General features: G+C 40.9%; 1 protein-coding gene across 1 annotated transcript in view; it reads left to right on the top strand.

The window, feature by feature from the left end:
- kcnh8 (potassium voltage-gated channel, subfamily H (eag-related), member 8) overlaps positions 1-22,996 on the top strand; it is a 42,712-nt gene that overhangs the window by 271 nt on the left and 19,445 nt on the right. Inside the window, 5 exon segments of the mRNA XM_034545194.1 lie at positions 13,471-13,704; positions 16,290-16,421; positions 18,947-19,074; positions 19,863-20,100; positions 20,212-20,369. Of these exon segments, the coding sequence (XP_034401085.1) occupies positions 13,471-13,704; positions 16,290-16,421; positions 18,947-19,074; positions 19,863-20,100; positions 20,212-20,369 (890 nt within the window).

The following is a 22,996-nucleotide window of genomic DNA, read 5'->3' as shown; positions in this document are numbered from 1 at the left end:
GTAAATGGTCTAGACAGCAGGGCACCAGATATCTCCAGCCCGTATGTTTTGGGCTAAGACAGACTTTAACTTCTCGGTTATTAAAAATTGTTTCATGCCTCAGGACCAGGCAGAGAGGTGAGCCGCAGACGCTCCCACAACAATTAGCCGGCTGAGTCTGTCGCTGTCTGAGGTGCTGAAAGCTCAGCACCTCAGACAGCGACAAAGGGATAACTGGACGCTCACGCTGGCTCCGAGCCAAACACAACACACTCGCTCACAAGTTGCAGCCTGTGTCATTTATCTGAGGCGCACATTTGTGAACACACCTAAATAAATCCAACTTTTGCACACATGATTTTTCCTCCCCGTGAAGTTAACCTTTCTTATTTCTGCTCTTTGGCCCGACAAGTCCTGCGGGGAATATACGGTCTTCCTCCCGCCGGTCTGAAACCAGCAGTCGCATTTATAAAAATTAATTGGTCGACGGTGACTTTACAGCAGGTCTTTCCCCGGGCTGAGGCACAGAGGCGACACCGAGGCATTTCTAAACGACAACTTTTGTCTGAACTCTGGATTTTTATCTTATTTCTTAATGATCATTCTAGTTTTCTGTGAGGATTCTTAGAAATCAGCAATGTTTCACAGCTGACGTTTGCTTCATGTTTAGTTAAGCTGAGCTGCCCTGCTCTCATTCTCCAGGCCTAAACCTCTCTCCCCACTCAGTTTAAATTCATGTTCAGGCTTTTCAGGTTTTCATCTTCAGGCTAGGTATGCATTGTTTTTAATTGCTTTTGCTTTTCATTCCATGGATGTTCCTATGATGTACCAGTAAGCTTTTACCAGTAAGATCATTATTTATCTTTTCTCGATACACTGGTTATTTGTTTGGCCTGGAAACAGTGACAAATAACCATCAGCTTCCTGAAGACCATGGTGTAATGTCACAAAACATTTAGTTTTGTCCAACCATCAGTCCAAAACCTATAAGATACTTATTTTAGTGTTAAGACGAAAGGAAAATGTACACATTAGAACATTAGAACATGAAACCAGTGAATCTTTGGCAATTGATTGTCAAATTATTTGCAGATTAATGTTCTGTCGACCAGCTAAGCTTTATTTATCGGTGTATTAGTGCATCTAGTTAAAGGGGGGTCGTTAAAGTAATATGGGAACTAATTGTATATTGTGTAGTTGTCAAAAGCACACACTAACTGTACGTCTTATGCCATTATTTGTGTTTCAAATTAAAAAAGCCACTAGAACTTATTCAAACACACTTTTGTCTGTGTAATAATAATAATAATAATACCAATACTTTCCACTTTCCTAATCATATAGACATCAGGGATAATAATACATCTTGCATTTATTGTCTCGTTCCAACCCAAACTCACCACCTGACCCCACTCATACATTTCTCTTTGGGACATTCTCCATTTTGTCTGGTACGGTCATACCTCTCAGTGAGGCATTATAATAGCCACAGATCTCCACCCTTATTCCAGTGCCCATATCTGCAGGTTTAGCACCACTCTATAGGAGCAGGCTATATGTCGAGTGGCAACAAACATTCAGCTACCTGAGCAGCGGCTCTCTTCTAACACAAGTGAATAGTGGTACTGTACAGCACAAATGGGTTGTCCTTGAGCTGCAAAGTAGAGAAAATTAACGTTGGATTTTAACTGCAAGATAGGGCAGACTGGAGGCAACGGAGCCAGACAGGACGAATTGGTTCTTATGGCCTGGCCAGGAGCAAATATAAGGAACATACTGGGTTCACTGCTATGTGATCCCCTTGGACGTCATCCAAAGCCCGGGCAAGCAGGTCAAACCTGGAAGCAGTGTATGATAAATGGATGAAAGTGAAAGTTGGCAAGTCTTTGTCATTTGTTTTTACATTTAAAGGTGGCCTTTCACATCGATTCAACTTTTTCAAGGTGGTATACATGGTAACACCCAAGTTTATCTCAATAAATCAAGGTGTCCAAAGCATTAACCTAGTGGTTATAGAGACAATTAGTGGACACTTTCAGGATAAATTCAATCTTAAGAGGTCAGATGTAAGACGTAAAATGGCTTTAAATAATTTTCTTAGTATTTCATCTGCATCCCACAGCTGATTTTGACCAAGTTGATGTTTATTTTGAACAAAGTCATTTATACACAATCATTTATTTTGAACAAAGTCCTCTCACAATCATGACAGTGTTTGTATGTTTCACTGTGTGTGTTGACTTACTGGTTGACTCCTTCGATCCCTGTTTGCCCGTAGCGTAACTAAAATAATAGAATCTGTCTGTGGCTGTGCACTGTCAGGACTGTGTGAGAGTGCTGTGACACATTCTGTCATCACTACAATAGTGTGCCATCCAGGTGACTAAGCTTACCACCTGTCCGTCACTGGAGCAGCAAGCTGCTCATTACAGTAACACACATTGTCACTTAGCACATAGTATAGTCATTTGAAGCAAGAGTACATTTAGGGCTGCAACTAACAAATGTCATCATTAGCAAATACAATTATTATTGTTATGTTCAACAGTCCCAAACCCAAAGATATTTAGTTAAATATCATAGAAGACCAAGGAAATCAGCAATTCTTCAATATTTAGAAGCTGGAACTTGTGAATCTTTGGAATTTTTGTTAAAAAGTGACTAAATTGTCGCCCATCATTTACATGTAAACAAACAGCTAATAGTTGCAGCTCTGCATACTTTTACAAAGAAAAAAATGACCTAAAATATATTACAACAAGTTTTATATGAACATCATTTAAGATTGAAAGTATTAAATTATGTTCGCTTTTTTTCCAAGTAAGAGTAAATATGTTGAGTACCATTCTAATTGGCCTTCCTATAGGTGGTCATATCGTGGTTATTTTACTTAAGTAAAAGCAGAAATACCACGTTAAAGTCCTGAATAAAAATGTTACTTTAGTTAGCAAAGCGTATTAAAAGTAAAAATACACATTATGCCGAATATCTCTTTGACTGAAACTATTTTTTTGTTTCTAACCATAATTTCTGAGTAGTGAGGTAAACATTAAAATAAAATGTTAATACTCAAGTACAAATACATCAAAACTGTACTTAAGTACAACATTTGAATAAATGTACTTATTACATGCCACCACTGCTTATCATTCAAGTGCATTTAAAATGGATCCATACATTCAAACTATCACTTAACATCTCTAAACTGAAGTCATTGCTCCGGTCTCGTCACCAGTTCAGACTTGCTGACTTGCCTTTCTGTCAACCAATGACGGCCTCCGTTGGAGTGATGGAGACAGTATCGGGCTGTCTTTCTGCCAAATTAAGCAGACGGTTTGGTGGTAGAGTTGTAGGAGAGGGCTGTGTAACGTCCCCCAGTGTGTGCTGTGTGCTCACCATCCTCCACCATTCCTCCAGATTGCTATTTTCTAGCTCTCAGCACACAGTAGTTCCACCTCCACTAGGCAGGTAATTACTGTCACAATCACTGATGCCAAGACTCAGAATAGCTGCGTGTTTAGTCAGTATGTTAAAGTGTGTATGTGAATGAAAGAGAGAGAGAGTGAGTAAGTGAGTGAATGAAAGAGAGAGAGAGTGAGTAAGTGAGTGAGTGAGTGAGTGAGTGAGAGAGATATGCATATGTATGTGTATGTGTAAAGAAAGACATAGACAGAGAGGAGGAAGAACAAGAAATGGAATGTGTGTGTGTGCCTCTGTTTATTTGGCATAAAGATAGTTGAGTACAAGTTTCCTCGCCACTGACTTTCTTTAAATGCAGCACATCTAATTGAGCTGTTAAAAAGCAGCTGTGGGATCCCACATCGTGATTACCACTTACTGCCAGGTGAGTGTTTAGAAAAAGTAATCTGAGTATCGCACACAGTAGAAGGGCTTTCACCACCTGCTGTCTCAACGAAGACAGAGGATATATCGTTGTTGTCCCAATCGATCAGTCCCACCAGAAACTGTATGACCTGGAGGAAGACCCAGGGAGCTAATTACTGTATGAAAGACCACAGATGCTTTGGTTGAGAATAGCCAGGATTACATATGTCACAGTATCAGGAACATCAGCAACTTTTAATTCCCTCAGCACATTGTTATCTGATTATGCCAACTTGTGAAAAAGCAGGTTGAATGTTGTCCTCGGCTATGACTGTGAAAGAAGTAATGGATGCAGTTATGAGCCGGTGAGGGAGTAATCAATCATCATTGACTATAGTGCTGCAGGGTCCAGATATGCTTACTGGCAGTGGATTGGCAGTGCTGTTCCCATTTTCTCCAAAGCCCAATTAATATCGAGACTGTTTTTTTTTTATTTCAGGTAAAAATAAGCAGAGAGGATGAAGCTGAGCTGTATCCTGGTGGATGTAGAATACAGAGGACCCATTTTCTATGAAATCATATAAAAGTACTGCCCTGGTGCCCAGTTACACCAGAAAGTATCAGAGTGAAATCGGTAATATTTTATTTATTTATTTAAACCTTTATTTAACCAGGTGAATCCCATTGAGATTAAAAATCTCTTTTTCGAGGGTGACCTGGCCAAGACAGGCAGCAACATAAGAAACACATAGTTACAAACAAAAAACACAGAACAAGACAAGTTAAAAGAAATTAAAAGTTAAGAGACAGTGACATAACCAAGTTAATTTAAGAAACATTGACTTTTTTGGGAACCTGCCTCCAGTTCTTTGATTTTATATTTAAAAGCAGTAAGTGGTATCAGTTCTTTGAGTTTTAAATTATTCTAAGGATGAGGGTGCAGAATACACAAAAGCCCTTTTCCCCATTTCCGTTCTGGTATTTGGGACAGTGAGCGTCAGGAAGTCCTGAGAACGCAAAGAGTATTTTCCAACACTTTTCTGTGACGATTTGACAGATTGCTCTGTTTCAGAGTTTGAGGAGAGGAATATCTGGTGCTTTAGCTAAATGTTTCACCAAATAGTGTCACGACCGGGGGGGCGGGGGGGGGGGGGGGGGGGGGGGGCGGGCCGGACACCAGGCGGATGGACGCGCTCCAAGGGGTGGGCCCGAGGATGGGAACAGGGCTCTGGGGAATGGGGCTCTGGGGAACCAGGTTCTGGAGAACCGGGCTCTGGAGAACCGGGCTCTGGGGGACCGGGCTTAGGGGGACTGGGCTCAGGAGAGCGGGGCTCTGGGAAACCGGGCTCTGGGAAACCAGGCTCAGGAGAGCAGGGGTCTGGAGCAGGAAGCGGTGCCGAAGGGGCCCCTGGGTCTGGAGTCGGAAGCGGCGACAGGTCATGGGGAGCGGGGCTTGGCTGGAGCGCCGACAGGACACAGGGAGTCAGAACCGACGTGGGCTGCAGCATGGAGGCGGCAGCAGGAAAAAAACGTTGACGCGGTCCGGTTCGGTGCCCCCCAACTCCGGGGCTGGGGAGGCGCGAACCTTGCCCCTGAGGCTACGAGGCCCACCATAAGCCAGCCGTGTCCCCTCAATTGGTTCAGGTGCTGAGACCATATGGCGGTCGTAACGTCCCTTCTGGAGGTTACCGGGCCCACCAAAAGCCAGGCGGGTCCCCTCGAATGGGTCCATTGCTGGGTCCACTTGTGGTCGTAGAATCCCCCTCTATGGCCAAGAGACCCACCAAAATACAGGCGGATCCAAGAAAACAGGTTAGTTTCCTTCGCTGAGTCTGTCATGGCCAGATTGTACTGCCATGACCGGGGTGTGGTGGTGCAAAGACTCAGGCCAGGAGTCAAAGTGAGGTACAACAACGATTACAAATAGTTGCTAACTTTGTCTGTCTGCTGTATTTAGTTTTTCTTGCTGAAAAGCTGCCTGCTGCTCCAGTGTATACCCTTAAAGAACAACTACTTGCCTCAAGACAACATGTTTTAACTAACCCAGCAGTATCCACTGGCTTTGCTTTGACCAAGTATTTTGTTGTGATAATACAGCCATCATCATCATCATCATCATCAGAACAGAGTAGTTGAAAGGTCACTAAACTTGGTTATTACTGTGCACTTAAAAGGTGCACAGTACCTTGTCTGTTACACCAAACTTCTGTATGAGTGTCTCCTAGTTACCGTGGACGTTCTGCCTTGTTAAGCCACCTAATTAGCGAGATTACAATCCTAATCGGCGTCTCTAATGGACTGTCCAACACGATCGACAGACAGGGTTTCACCACTGGGAGACTTGGTGAAGTCAGACATTTTTAGACTCAATTCATTTTTGTAATGGCATCATTGGGTTTTGTGAGAAAGCGAGAAGGAGGCTACGACAGACATTTTGAGAATGAGAATCAAAGGTGAAAAAGATACTGACAAAGAGAGGAAGATAACAAAAACAGAAGAAGTTGTGAGACGGGCTTGCAAATTTTAGGAATGTACTGGTGTAATGTTTCAATTGGTGAGAGCCCAGGGGACTGTGTGAGAAAACGCCACAGAAGTGATTAAGAATGTGGATTTTTCTAATGATTTTCTCTCTCCAGTGAATGGCTCTGTGAATGTGTGCAAATATGTCCTATTACTGTATCTCTTCCAAATGTATAAACATGTGTAATCTCTGACATCAAGACAAATAAATGAATACCTACAATTTGTTGATAAAGTACAGGGAGTGCAACATTAATTGAATAACAGTGTTGATTAGATTTAGTATACACAACACTGTACAGTTGTAACCTTGGTTGCTATGGTGTGTGTCCGTTACTATGGAAACTCTAGAGTGACTTTTTTTGTGGTTATGTGACTGCTTTATAGCAGTTTCTGAGAGGCTGCCATGAATTCTTGCAAAGGGGTGAGTAGGTCTTTCCATCCATCTCTCCACTTCCCTGACAATTTTTACCACACTCCATCTCCATCTTTCATCATTCCCCTTCTCATGGCTACATCTCACCCCATCAATATGTATCCCTTTCCAACTCTCATCTGTCTCCCTCTGTATATTTCTCAGTCTCCCCTTCTCTTTCCCTGACCCTCCCACCCCCCATCGTCCAGTCTCTCACCTGCGTTGCAATCCATTTCCCCCTGCTGTGTCTCGGTCAGTTTCTGCTACCCTCTCTCTCTCTTTCTATTACTCCAGTGCTTTATCATGCTTGCTCACCCATCATATGAATTGTTGTGCTGTAAATAGCTCAGTGGTTACTTTGGGTGTTGTCATAGGGCTGTCTAGGAGCTGGTGAATGTGCATGTGGAGCATTTGTAAATTAGTTTAAAACCACAATCTGGGACGAAGCAGTGTGTATACAAGGTAACAAACACTCACCTCTCCCCTACTGTTCTATCTGTTTTGGAGAGTGTCGTTTTCTTCTGACCTACCTAGTTATTGGAGAACTGACCTGCTGAGAAAGTAAACTCCAACAAGTCCTCCAATCTAAACCATATTGTCATTGTTTGTTGTTGTGCTGTTGTTGGGATAAAAGAGTCCGACTTTGGCACAGTGGTGCTTTGAGTAAAGTGGTAACATCATTGTGCCAACATGCACACAACGAGAGTGTTAAAACCTTTACATACCGGCAGGGTTTTTTTCGTGCGATAAATGCACACGTCACTCTATTTCCTGTTGTTGAATACTTTCACACAAAAGCGATGTTTTTTTGTAGCTTTTGCACCACAAATAAAGGCATTAACCAATTACATTATACACTGTATTATTATTACACTATAGTGTGCAAAACATGGAGGCACAACCTCTTGTAGCACTAGAATAGAAGACAGAGTTCACCATAGAAAGACATATTCATCGACCAAATGTTATGCCAACACACACGATATGGTGCACCAAATGACTGACAGACCAACGAACATTGCCGGCCCTAAAGCCTTGCAGCTAGCTTGGCTAAAGACTACTTGATTAAGACTTGAAAACATTGTGGCCGAAAAAGATACAGATGCTGACTGTTTGTCGAAGGCATGATGCCAACTGCGATGCGGTAACAGCGCTACTTCTTCCAGTCATTACTTTGTCACAAAGGGTCACTTGCCAAGAAGACGTGAACATCTTTTATTTGGTGTCTGCCCAACCAGCTCATACTGTTCAAACATAACTCTACAAACCACTGCAATTAATGCGAGAACAGCACTCTCGCTGGTGTTTTGATGATATAATTACACTTGAAATGATCTTTTATTTGTAGCTTGCATAAACCACTTGTTCACCAACAATTATACAGCACTAATGTTGACTTTTATTGCATTAAAAGGCTCTGTAACCATCTCTCATCGCCCTTCTTCTCTCCCTGCACTCTTTTCTCCTCTGCCCTTCCTCTCTCTTTCTTTGTCTCAGTCTTTCCTTCTCCGCTCCCCCTCTTGTGTCCCTGCGGAGTTTCTCCAGCAGCTGTCATGCAATAGTGCAGAGCATTAGGGCAGGTGATATATGGGCTTCTACACCAAAGCAATTAGCCAAAAGAAATTCAGAATGGAGAGACCGATACAGGAGAGAAAGGGGAGGTGATGAAGAGGTTGAGACAGAAGAGAGAAGATCCAGAGGAGAAACAAAAGAAACAAAAGAGAGAGACACAAGGGAGGTGGTGGAGTGGTAGAGAGTGAGGTGAAATCTGAAAAGGACTCAGATAGAGATGATTCAGACTTTTCCTTTAACAGAGTTTCGGGTGCAGAGGAAAGATAGTAAAATGATGGAGAGGCGGTGGGGAAAAAGGTGAACATGTGCAAAAAATAAAGGAAATAAATGAATCGGGGAAAAGAAGGATATAGTCTGGTGGAATTTCAAGGGTAGAGAAGAGATGAAGAGTAATTAGGTGGAGAGATCCAAAACGTTAGGAGGGACATAAAGAACAGCTCAGAGGGAAATATGAGCAAAGGACAGTGGGAGTGATTGAAAGAAAAGAGGAATAAAGGGAGGGAAGGAAAGAAGGGATCAAAGGTAGGAATATGGCTGAGAAAGGTATAAGTGAATGCTGGTGTATTTGCAAAGGAGGAAGGAGGAAAGGAAAGAGCCAGGGTAAGTAGGACAGTTGGAGGGAGAAGGAGAAAAAAAGTTAGAGAAAAGGATAAATGAGGTCATTTGGTGGAAAGGATAAAGCAAAAATTACATCACAAATAAACAAGTGTTCAAACAATTCATAGAGGTCCCGAAACTCGTTTTTTAAAAAGTAAGCATTTCTCTAAAACATTAAGTATGAATGACTAAATAATCATCAGTTGAAGGGACAGTTTAAAATCTGTAGGCTGTACTTTTTAAGAAAATCCAAATGCACAGCTAGGCTTCATAAGGTCCGTGGAGGAGTGGTTGATTTTAAAACCAATGAGGAAAAAAGACGACACTAATGCCAAAAAGTGAAATAACCATAATGGTTCCAACTTTGATCAAAGTTGTATGTTCACATAAGACCCCCATCACTCATAAAAGAAGCCAGAATATTTTTTTTAGGGTCTTTAAAATCCGCAATGAACCTTCAGACCAGCCTTTAAATTCTTGTATTTCTTGACACTGCAATATGGAGATGTAGTTATACAGTATGTCAGTCTACTTACTTGGTTGCAATGTGTCTTCTTGTAAAACAACACATTTTTAGGTGAGAACAGTGTGTTTTGCTCGCGTGTCCATTTATGTAATCGGTGTACATTTGATAATCTGCATCACAAAACAAGATACAAGACACTTTGCCTCTCCTCCATACACATGAATTAAGTACCCTCAAACAACAAACTGCACATCTGTCAATTATATCCAACCAAAGGAATCTACTCTCAAACACAGTTGTATATTATTGCTGTAAACATGCGTTTTCCATCAACACCATCTTAGTGCTCGAGGGAGCTGCTACCAGTCGGCTTCTGTCTTGCTCACCGGGAGCCTGAGGGGCCTCAAGTCTGACAGCCGGTTCCAAGGCTGAGACCCACTCTGACCATCTGTCTGGGCCATGCAGTCACAGCAGAGCCGCTGACATGACATTCTCGTTGAGTTTTTCCTTTTTCGTGAAGGGGTATCACTGTCAATGCGTTTTATTCCTCTGTGTTGATTCCACAAACACAACTACAGTTTAATACGACTAGGGTTTTATTTTCATAACTTCCTGTCAGTGATTTTAAGACTGCATAATGGTAAACTGCTGAGTGATCCCAGAAACATCCACGCTATAAAGAAATCAGATGGAACAAGAATGAATATTGAGACGATCAGACCTCCAGCGTAGCCAAATTATTTATAAGAGAAGATAGTAGGTGAACTGTTAAATAATTACCCTAACTGTCTATTGGAAACATCAATCAGTCACACAGTTTCTCTGTGCAGGAATATCACCAACATTAAATCATAACAAATTGTTATAAATTGTAAATATATATATTTTTTAACATAAGCTAATCTCAGGAAATGTATCCAACTAACACATATTTTATATCTGATATTATTTCTCTGATCCACTATTGTTTTCCAAAAATCTTTAAAACAACACGTTGATAAGCCACGCCTCGTGTATACCTTCATTTAGCTGAAAAATGGCATTGTAGTTTATTTTGAGTCAAACCCACATACCTGCTGCCAGACATACAGTACTTACTTAGAGCACCAAATAAAAATACACTATTTACTTTTGTTTGAGTAACGTTTGCAAGCAACTACAGTTTCTCGGCTGTATTATGAACAAATTCAGCATTTTTAAGCAACTAAAGTATATTTTTCTGACCGATTTTGATAGATGAATGCCTTCAGAAACAAATGGACTTGGGGCTCAGAGCATCAGACAGGCCAGAAAAGTCAGATATTATTTAGAGACAGAATGATGCATTGTTGCTTTTGGTTAGCATTTGTTGACACTGTAGCCAAACTCGCAATGCTATGCTCCTTGTTCTTAGCAAATACTTTGCTGAGTAACAGAAATGATGAAAATAATACCCAAGCTTTAATAAAACAAAATGATAATTTATTTGTAAATGAACCCCTTGGTATTTTCTCTGGTCCCACATTCCTGACAGCAAGTGCCGGCAGGTGACAGAAGCAGTTGTTGATCGCTGAATGGGATAATAAAAAAGGACATGTTGCTCATTCCTCTTGAGGGACGAATACAAGGGTTTCGTTCTCCGCTGTTGAATTCCCTCTTCAAATCTAAGGTGGTTTCCTTCAACAAAGCCTGACGTACAACATAAAACAATTAAACATTGGGGTTGGTGGAAAAAGGAATTATTGATGCAGAAAATTGATTTTTGTAATGAAAGCTAATTGAAACAAGTCGCTTTGCAGAATGTCTCCAGCAATGATTATAAACAAGCTCACGTCGCTTTGTGTTTTTCTGTGTGTGGCTTAATGGGTGTGACTCAATTATTTATTCTATTAATATCTCCAAATGTACCAGGTATAATTATTTAATGCTGCATGTACCTTTAAATATATGTGTGTGTGGGTGTGGGTGTGTGTGTGTGTGTGGCTTAGGGGGCTAGTTTGAGCAGGTGCACACACAAATAAATACACCTACACACACATTATAGAATCTGCGAAACCATAATGATCCACTGTCTTGTATAATAGGCATTGCACTGTAAACATTACCTTTCTATCAGCACAGCTCAGCATCATTATGCGCTTCATTGGCACTGTGGGTGTTTGTTTGTGTGAATGGATGTGTGTGTGTTTGTGTGCCCTGATAGATGAATTCAGGTATAAACAGCTGGTCCGCTTCAATATTTAGAACTAGACATTAATAGTCTAATTAATTATGATCGACTTCAGCAGTCATGCAATTATATTTTTTGACTGTCAGCACTCCAGCAGATTCCTCACTGATTCTCCACTCATGCTTTATTATCTCACTCTTTTCTTTACCCATATTTCACCTTAACACGTAACCTCTCTCTACGGCAACTCTCACTAAAAGTGATTCAAGGTCAGTTTCTTGACTGGAGGGTATGCGTTTCAAGCGTATGATTCTATTGCTCTTCAGTTTACAGATAAATCAGTCTGTTATTGAGGTAGATTACCTTCATGTTGCATCCCACACATGCCTACCTATGTCTACCTAAGCTGAGGAGCTCATCAGCCTGTATATTGCTGTGGTAAAAAGTCACATTTTAGCCCCAATGGCTATTGAGAGCAATTCATTGACCAGTTGAATTTGCATCCATTATCATTATCTGAAGTTTAAAAAGTGGGAGCTGCGAGGGCAGTGGTCTGTTGGTGGTACAGCATCCTAGATTATCTGGCTAAAGTCAAGCTGAAAACGGTCGTCATAAGTTCCATCTGACAAAAAAACATTAAAGCTGTTCTGATCAATCAAATCACCAACACACAGTAAATTACCACCCATCGCTGCTTTTCCCCTCAGCGTTTCAGCATCTTTCAGGTGGTTCACCAACTTGTTTTTTATTCATATTGTGGCAGCAGCTGTTCTCATCAAAAAGCTCTGTTAAACCCACTGCACTCTCTAAGACAGAACAGACAAAGACAGACAAAGTTAGCGAGTATCTAGCATTTAGGAAAAGAGACAGATACAGTATGTTTCTCTGGAGTTGGTGGAAACCAAAAACAGCTAAACTAGAGACCATCTCGCGATGGGATCACCTCATCTAAAGTGTGTGTGTGTGTGTGGGGGGGGGGGGGGGGGGGGGGGGGACTATGATACCTTGCACACTTCCTCCCTATTTCCAGCGCCCTTATTAAAGTTTCGCGACAGCATCTTGAACGGTTGTGACGCTATCGCGGTGACTATCTGTCCACAGCCATATAGAAATATAACACCTGGCGAAGTACTCAGTTCCCGCTACAGTTGGTGTCTCCAGGGTCACATGTTGCCATGATGACAAACACACAGACTTACAAGATGAAAACAAAGTCAGCGTTGCTGTCGTGGCTGGTAACGAAATTAACCATTTAACCTGCATTTGTCGACCAGAAATATAACTCCAAATAAATGTTAATGTCTGCTGGATGTGAAAATCTGAAACCGTTAGCTAAATCTATTCGGCTGAAATGATGCCAATGTTTTGTTTACAGCTTGTTGTGCTTCTCCCAAGTGGCCAAAACAAAAGTATAGCCCTTTTCATGCTTAGTTAATTGAAGCTTAAAAACACTCTCTTAACGTCAATTACTATTACCAGTGTTAATTAATCCTATTCATACGTTGCTTGGACAGATATTTGAAGCGCTAAAGGTCTGTGGTTGTCTACAGGGATTATTATTGGGACCTCCAGGGATTCTTGAAGGAGCAAAATAATGATTTGTATAAAATTATAGATTGGTCTGTGGGGAGTTTTTCTACTTTTCCTTCTTACCTAAAGTCAGAAAAACACATTTGATGTTATCTTTTTATGCCACTGCATTCAATGGGAAAATATGTTAAACTGTGTTTAAAAGTGTGTTTCCTAAAAATGTAGCAAAAGCTGCTCATTATTCCTTTAAAATCAGGGAAACAATAGACATCCATGAGGTTTTCTACATCTGGACAAGCAGGAGAGATCCAGTTACCGTACTTCCATTCCCCCACAACCTAAAGACTGATGTAATTACCTCAGCACCTCTTTGTCCTCTCAGCAATTCTCTGAGTCTTCTTCCTTTTTCTCCTGCAGACAGCAACTTCATCCTGGCTAATGCACAGGTGTTGAAGGGCTTTCCCATCGTCTACTGCTCTGATGGCTTCTGCGAGCTCACAGGCTTCTCCCGGGCCGAGGTTATGCAGAAGAGCTGTGCCTGTAAGTTCCTGTTCGGCCCAGAGACCAGTGAAAGCATCATCCTCAGCATTGACGACGCCCTGGAGGAGCGAAAGGAGTTTAAAGATGAGATCATGTTCTACAAAAAGACAGGTAAGCAGTGGAAACACAGTTTGGCTTTTAGTTGTTGAATTGGTTGAATTTGGTCAACGTTTTGCTGCTCTCTAGTGCTCATATCTAGTCACTTTACCATAAAACACAGACTATGTCTTCCTATTACCAATTAAGTGTTGAACCCAAAGTTCAGAAAGCCATTAGAGGACACACAGACACAGTGGTTACCAAATTGGACTTTGACTGAAATGGATGGCAGTTCTCCGTGGCTATTTCTGGAGAAGCCACATTTAAATTGTCTTACATGGACCCATGGATGGATTAATGGGTGTATAACTTTTTTATTGGCTCATTCTCATTAAAAGCTGATTAAACTAAGCAATCATTCACAGAGGTCCTCCAGTTATCATTTAAAGTTGACACACATTAAACTTTCATGGCTATCAGCTCATGACTCCTCGACCCAAGTCTCCTTTGATTACACTGAACCGTGGTGCGGTTTGGCTCACTGATTAGTCAGCTGGCCAGTGAGCAAAATGATGCCGAAAATAATGAGCACATCTCGGCATCAGTGGATACATGTTTGCTGTGATGCCATGGACCCTCGCATGACTGTTATCGTTTCCTTCACATTCATGCTTCATGTTCTTGCAGTTGTGTTTTAACCACGACAGGCAGCGTTACTGTTTGTTGGGGAATGTCTTTGCAGCTGCTGTCTCACAAATCAAGAGAAACCGGTTGTTTGTCAAACAGTATCAACATTTTCATATTTTGGAAATATGTTGTTGAAATACTTTCACTATTCAGTCGCTATTCTGGATCTTCTGATAATTTCTAATGGAAGTTACTTTTTACTATTCAATCTCAGTGACTGTGACTGTACGTCAGTGGTTCTCAAATGGCGGTACACGTGAAGGCACTCCAATGAGATAAAAAAACTAAACATATTTAAAATTATAATAAATTCTAAAATCCTTTAAGAATAGTTATTTAATATTCAATAAAATGTAAGTGTATGTTTATGTTTATGTTTATGTTTATTGGTTTAAAATACAAATACTTGCTGGTTCGGGAGTACTTGGCTGAAAAACTATTTCAACAGGGTGTACATCACTGAAAAAAGGTTGCGAACCACTGGTCTACGTCACTCTGTCTCATGCACACACACACACACACACACACACATACACACAGATCCCCATTTCCCTTCTGTTCTCTTTCCTCGTTACTTTTCTTTTCCCCCTGTCTCTCTTTTCAGCCACATCGTTTACCATCTCCACATTCAGTCGTATAGTGGCTGTCTGTTTGTCTGTCTCCCATGCTAATCTCCCTCTTTTCCTTCCCTGCCTCTTTATGTTGTCTCATCCCGCTTTCTCCACTCTTCACAGCGGAGGCCTGAAAGTAAATGTAGCTGACGCGGTTTGTCCTCCGTGTGTCAGCCTGAGCAATCAGCAACGCTCTTTCTCTCTCTTGCTGGCATGCAGACATTCACACACACACACACACGCGCACGCGCACACACACACACACAAACGCTGTGATTGAGTCATCACCAGGCAAGGAAGATTTAGTGAGTGGGAGTGAGGGGAGGGAACTCCGTGGGAAATCCCTTGTAATCAGCAATTTACTTCTAGTCGCTGAATAGCAAAGAATGAAAAGTAGACCATGACCGCTGCATTGAAGACATCCATCTTGACAAAACCTACATAAGTATAATCTAATTATTTGAGGGTAAAGAAAACAAAAATATTAGCTGACCTTCAAATACAAAATTATTTAATATACAAACTATCAAAGAGGAAAGATGAAAAATACCCCACATCTGATCAAATTAAAAGGAAAAAATACACCAGTGACACTGTGGTGGAAATGACACAGCATGGTACCGATTAAACTGAATTCCAACCCCCAGAGACAAAATGAAGGAGAACAGAAGTCCGACCATGTTGTTTCCCAAATTGAAAAGGTGTATCATGTCAAATGTAGTGAATACATTAGGAAATAAGCATTCATGTTCGAACATCTGTCTCTTATGCTGATAGATGCTCGACTATGTTCATTGTTCACCAGTCGCATTAACAAGCTCGGTGGAAACCAAGTTAAAGAAAGCTTCAATGTGCTTAATAAAGATGTAAAAATGCTCCATGGAACTGCAGTGTTTGGTGTTAATTATCAGAGGGTTGGTCATCGTCATTTAATCCACTGTTAATATAAAATATTGATTAGCCGTATGAACAAGAAGAAGTATGATGAACAGAATCATAATACTTGACATTTTCCGTTACCTTTCAATCTTTCTGATGAATCACATGAAAAAAAAAGTGATACTTTAATGACCATAAGCACACGAATGCTGGTGCGGAAATACACATGCCCACCTGCAGTTCCTCTGAACAGCAATCCATTTAGCAGGAGATGGGACCTCAGAGATGGATTCATCTTTTGCTGTGCCTGGGGAACAACGACTTGGTCTATTTCAGGATCTGCTTCTCCCCAGGGACCTCAAACTGTAATGGGCTTACTAATAAGTCTGAAGATCAAAACTGTTCTGCTCTACACACACATGGAGAATGTAATCAGAGATGGTGTTTAAACGTGTAAATAAGAGCGTCTCTCTCTTTCAGCTGTGCTGTTCTGGTGCCTGCTGGACATTGTGCCCATTAAGAATGAGAAGGGAGACGTGGTGCTCTTTCCTGGCTTCCTTTAAGGACTCACTGATACTAAAGCCAAAGCCATCCAAGAGGACAAGAAGGAAGGTCAGTATGTGAATGCATGTCTTGTAAAAGAAGGGGTGTTGTTGTTGAATGGATTATAATGGTCCACAGACGAGAGAGGGAAATGTCAACTCATTAGCAAAGCTCTCAAATGTTGGATTTTAGTTATGTAAAGCCAAGTGCTACAAGGTTACAAGTGTGGACGCCTTTTTATATTGGACCAAATTGCAAATGTCAGTGCTGGCTATTGTGGACAAAATCAACAATTGTGAGTGTTTATAGTTAAATTCATCAATCTGGTGCACTTTGACAGCAGTAATTAAAAGGTTAGATCTATATGATGAATACATTAAAGCCTCAATAATTAACAAAAATACCTCCTCTCTCCTGATCAAGAAATTATTGAAATGTTCTTTATTTAACTAAGACCACATTCCTCCCCTAGCATTTCCCAAAGTGTTTGGAGTGCCTCAACATAACATAAAAAACATGAAGAAAATTACAAATATACTTAAGCTGTTTTGTACGAGTGGATGTTGTATTGAAAGAGCCAGATATTGGAGGAAAACCTGAAATAGTGAACATTTTCCATAATGTTCTGTTCTGTAATATTTTGTGACATGATGTTAAAAAAAGTAATTCAAGTGGCATTAAATGTCTTTCAAAATGAAGCTGTAGTTGGAACGCAGCAGTATGTGAACATAATTATTAGGAGACATAAATGTACAGCCGGATGAGCCAAAAATCGCTAGATTAAATATAATGACACACCTTTCTATTGTATCCTTCCCTACAGTATTTTTTAAAATCATTTTCTTCATAAATGTAAATACAAAGAGCAAAGTTGCAAATTATGCCCTCAAAATCAATTTCCTCAAAGCTTATGCGCAACACCTAAGCTAAAGCCTTAAGCCTCCTACAAAGCAATGTATGGGTGCATCTGTGGAGTCAGCAAACCTGACCTTTCTCATCTGCCTCCCCTTGATTTGCCTAACTACTCTCATTATTGTAAATAAGGGAGAACAGGAAGCAGAAAGCAAAGTTATTTTGCCCCCATAATGAAATGCTTTTCATAGAAAAGGAAAGAGGCTGATGCAGCATGTCTTTAGACAGAGAACAACGCTTCGCTGAGTCTGACATATAGTAAATTAAAATATGCCTTGAAATCTCACAAAACATTGACATTTTCATGACTTTCTCTGTGCAGTTGTAGAAAGACGGGTTCTTTAAGCCAGAGCAGAAGCGTTAGTAAATAACTAAACTGGGCTTGTATAATGTCAAAGTTACAAAGTGCGTAGAGAAAAAGATTACGGACATATAATAAATCACTAAATGTGTTAAAAAAAGACCAATATGAAGAACCTGGACATATGCAGACACTATGGCATCAATGGGGCGTTTTCATGCACACTGAGGAAGCCTTTCAAGGACTGACAGACACCTCGGATGTGAACCGTTAGCGCTCACAATGTGGACTATGTGTGCATAAGAGGGAAACCCGGTCTCTGGCATCAACAGTCCCCTCTCTGTTCCCCCGTCTCCTCTCCTCACCTTATCAGCTCTCTCTGTCTTTTCCTCACCCGCCCGCTCTCTCTCCGCCACCTCTGTTTCTCATCCACAGCTGCTTTTACAGTACATTCCCGCCTTCCCTATTTGCCCTACATGCCGACAACCTCCCCCCTTATACACAACACCCACCCCTCCCCACCTGTACTCCCCTCCTCTACCCCAACAAGAAGGGCTATAAAAGCGGAGGGATATTCATTAGATCTAAAAATAAGTGTGTCTCTATCTCTATGCTCCTGCCGTGCCTCGTCCCCCAAGGCTGCGCCTCGTTATGGATGGCTCCTGTCTGTTCGCCTAGTCTGGGGTCCACGCACACACTTTCCAAAGGACACTCAAACGCAGTTATCACTTCTTTTCTCCAGCTTTGTTATTACCGTTATCCCCCTCCAGCCAATCTGGCCTTAGTCCTTTTCCTGTGGGTTCAGAGAGGGGCCCAGAACCCAGCAGCAATAAAGTGCCTTCTCCCATTACCCATCTGCTCAGTCTGAACACTTCCCTCCTCCATGATCCACTTTATACAATACACTTGGAAGAAATACACACGCAAGCACACACAAACCCACCTCGGTAGCAATCAACCATAGAGAATCTACACTTAAGTGAAAATTGCACTGTTTATCTGGAGATAGTGTTTTTACACAATAACCAAAATGTATGGCTAAATATTATAAATCACAACAGTTAACTCGTGTTCTCTTTTTATTTATTTATTTTATTTAACCTTTATTTAGCCAGGCAAAACAGATTAAGAACAAATTCTTATTTTCAACTGTGGCCTGACAAGAGGCGAAAACCTCTTTACATTTACAAAAGAAAATTGTGCAATTTGCTCAGAAATGACACCTTCTTCCTGTTCAATATTCCTGTTTCTTATTCAGGGGGGCGATATTATGTATTTCATCAACCATAATGACTGATTTCAGTCATCAGGAGTTAACATGGGGGTAAAGTATTGTCAGGGGGATGTGCACTAACGTTTGTGTATTTGTGTGTGTTTACAGAGCGACGGCGCGGCAGGGTGAAAACAGGCTCTCATTTCAGCTCAGCTCGTCTGAGAAGAAGTACAGTGCTCTACCACATCTCTGGTCACCTCCACAGCCGAGAGAAGAGCAAGATTAAACTCAACAAGGTATCAACGGGCACTTCAAACAGCAGGGCAAGACGTAACATGATCCTTCAGAAGTGGTTGTGGGTGGACTGTAACATAGGAAATGAGAATATCAATGCTGCTATTGAAGCCTAATGGACACAATCAAAGGACAAAAGGGCAAAGAGCTGAGGAGAGATAGTGTGTGTATAGGTGGAGAGGCGCTCTCAAGTAAACAAAAGGTGTCGCACTGACTGATGCTCTTTGTCACAGAGTACATTCAATGAGCAAGAACAGCAATTATTTGTAGCATTAATTTAAGCATAACAAACCAAACATATTTGTGACCAGAAGGATTAGGATAAAGTACAAATGTCTCAAACAAAAGTCATGATTTTAAGACATAATGGGTCCAGACAGCTCGTGTTACTGTAATGTCTCTGGCTCTCATTAACCTTTAGTGTAATGCATCCTTTCTCATGTTTAGAGACAGAAGTTTAAACCTGAATGATTATTGGCCACTTGGAGGTGGCACAACAAGCTTTAAACATAAAATATTATCATATTGTAAATTAATATAACAAACTTGTTTGCAAATAGCCAACTTTAGCATTCATTTAGAGTCAACCTGACGAATGAGAAAGGTCCATTAAAAAACTACATCTGAATAGATTTACCACCTGGTTACATATATTTATTTATTTTAATGATACATCTTGTCTACTGGCCTTAGCCTTCGGTGGCTCCATGATGGGGTTGGACCACCAAAACAAAGTAAGTGGAGGTAACTTATTGCTACTTCATCACTCCTGTTTTCTTATCCTGTCCAGAATGTGTTTGGGGATCCGCCGGCTCTGCCAGAGTACAAAGTAGCAGATGCCAAGAAATCCAAATTCATCTTACTCCACTACAGCACGTTCAAAGCTGGTTGGGATTGGCTGATTCTACTTGCCACCTTCTACGTCGCTGTGACGGTGCCCTACAATGTGTGCTTCATCGGCGATGATGATGACCTGACCCGTAGCACAACTGTCAGTGACATCGCAGTGGAGATACTGTTCATCATAGGTTAGTTTCAGAATTGGAGACCTGAGAATCATGAACTATAGCTATTCAATCTAATTTAAGCCCAATTATATAGAAATAACAACCCCCACCTCCATTTCTCTTTCTTGCCAGATATTGTTTTTAATTTTCGCACAAGTTATGTCAGCAAATCGGGCCAGGTGATCTTTGATGCTCGGCAGATCTGCATCCATTACCTGACCACATGGTTCATCATCGACCTGGTGGCCGCGCTGCCCTTTGACCTCCTCTACGCCTTCAAAGTCAGCGTGGTAAGTAACAATTTGCTTGGTGCTTAATCCAGTCAGCTACTGTACATTGTTGATTTAATAGTTCTTTGGATCTAACTTTTTATCAATGAATAATTACATAAAGTTATCATATAAATCAAACATATATTCAATTTCAATTTCTAAAAAATAGGTAAAAAGAAACGTGGAAACAAGGAAGAAGGAATACTAAAGGAAATATAGATACACATTCATGGAATGACTCATGATTGATGGATTGCCCAATAACCGTCTCTAATCCCCGTGTAGTGAACCATTATAAAGTGCAACACCTCCAGCACATTTGCACATAAGAATAGATTGAATGCTTTCCAGCGCTGCTCAAGCGTCTCTTTTTTTCTGCGTATTGATTCCACAAACTGTTCAAGAGCTGAGAAAACAATCTCACCTGTATCATTAAAACCTGTTTTCTTTGCTTGTTGAATGCATGGGCCCCTTAAGAGTACTTGAATCGAGGAAGAAAAAGAGATCTGGAGCATTTATGTAGACGTTCTTGTCTTGTCCGAGGTCGAATGATACCACCCACTGCACAATCAGGGGTTTTGATAGGTTGCCTATGGAAGTTTTTGCTTGCCAACCTCTACAGTAGTTAAGGGAAATATATTATCTATTGACTCAATCACTGTATTGTGAGTCAAAATGTCTAATATACAGTTTTGGATCTTTTACAATTGCTAGGAATCAAAGTTTGTTTATTGTCATATTCCTCCTGGGATGCATATTAAAACACATATAGTGACAAATCAACACTACTTATGAGGAACTCACAACTGCAATACAACATCCAACAGTTACACTAATAGAAATTAACTTGACAAAATGTAATTTGGACATGACATCCCTATGATGCATATAAATCATACAAACAAACACCATCAAGATGACAAAGACTAAAAGGAACAAAGTCTCTTTTCTGAAGTTACATTCATCCATTACTCAATATTTGTTCAAATTCTTGGCAATATAAACAGTTTGTGACCCTGCAATGTGTCTAGTGAAAATAGTTATGTAAAGTTACATTTGTGTGCAACATGTGTGGGAAATACTTGTCTAGATAGAACAACAGAACCTAATTTAGTAATAACAACTAAAAAAGCAGGAATTATTGGAGTGGACACTGCTCCAGGCGAATGTGCCTGTTTGATTCCAGGCTCTGTTAATGGAAATAAAATGCTTTGCCAGTCAGATGGGATTTGGGTGTAGAGCTACTGGGCCACCAGTACCCCCACCAGGCAGAGCGCCAGTGGCCAGTAGCTGCTGAGCGTTCAGCGTGGTGTCCTCTCTGAGGACGCAGCATTCAGACTGAAGTCCCCTTTGAGGACAGAAGCCATCTTTCACCAAAATAAGCCAAGGGGCCTCATCGCTGTGTCACCCTCCCTGGTGTCCATCTTTCTTTTGTTTTTGTTGTATCTCTGTCGTCTTTGCTTGTTTCCACACTTTTCTTTTCTTTTCATTTATATATTACTATTTCCTGGATCGACCTGACTGTCAGTTTTCTTTTTTTGTGTCTCACAAAAACATAGTGATAAGATCATTTGAATAAACATATCCCTTCGAGAAAAAATGAATACAAAAATGAATATTTTATGTTTTTAATCAAATTCATATTTAATTCATATTTATCTGCTTGTTTATTTGTCTGTTGGGGTAGTTTAAGGGTGCTGAAGTAATATTTGAAGGAACAACGTTGCTATTAAACAAAACAAAATAGGATGAAAATGCGGTTGTGTCACAGTTGAGGTGGTCCTTTTCCCAAAATTCTGCATGGTCTCGCTTCTATTGGAGAACAGTGTTATGCATGCATATTGGCCCAATAGACTGCATCAATAAATTAAAATAAACATGATCAGTCACATTTCTCTAATTGGCTCGTAGTGAGGCTGCAGGGGCAGAAATAATGAGCCTTTCTGTTAAGTCTCGTGCACAAATATTTGTAAGAATTAAAAATCAGAGGGAAAGTAAGTCAACCAAGTAGTTAAATGTAAATGTCACACCTGATGAGAAGAGGAAATGCAAATGCGAGTGGCAGGGGTGAGCTGGAAGTGGTAGTTGAAGGAGATAGTAGCAGGCGGCGTATGTATTGCTGGCTGCATTGCATTGTTTACTGCTCTTGCTGTTGGAGGAGAATGGGATGTGGCGCAGCCTGCTCTCTCCATAGGTGTTGATAGATGGCGGCGAGGAGATGGAGCTTCTCCCCAGGGCACAGTAGGAGGCTTCATTACCCCTCATGCTGCACCAGTTCTCTATTTCTCACAGCCAGTGTGAAAAACCCACCATAAAACATACTGGAGACACAGACACAACCTCTGATAAGGACGGTGCTCACATCTCCTCCTCTTAGCTTCGTTTAAACATGCTGACTGTGTAATTCTCTCTCTCTAACAAACACATGTATTCTCTCCTTTGTTGCCCTTGTCAAACTTCCCTGTTTATTTATTTTTGTTATTGCATTTCATTCCTTTTCCGTAGTATATTCGTCCCACTTGTTCAGTCTCCACCGGTCCGCAGTCACCACCCCTACACACACACACCACACAAATACACATGCAACATACATTGGCGTGAGTGTGTATGTGTGTGTGTGTGTATCTCCAGTGGGAATACACAAT

The sequence above is a fragment of the Cyclopterus lumpus genome, chromosome 11 (assembly GCF_009769545.1).
Source record: "Cyclopterus lumpus isolate fCycLum1 chromosome 11, fCycLum1.pri, whole genome shotgun sequence".
NCBI classification, from domain to species: Eukaryota; Metazoa; Chordata; class Actinopteri; order Perciformes; family Cyclopteridae; genus Cyclopterus; species Cyclopterus lumpus.
The sequence above is the reverse complement of the archived record's forward strand: the minus strand, read 5'-3'. Positions and strand labels throughout refer to the sequence as shown.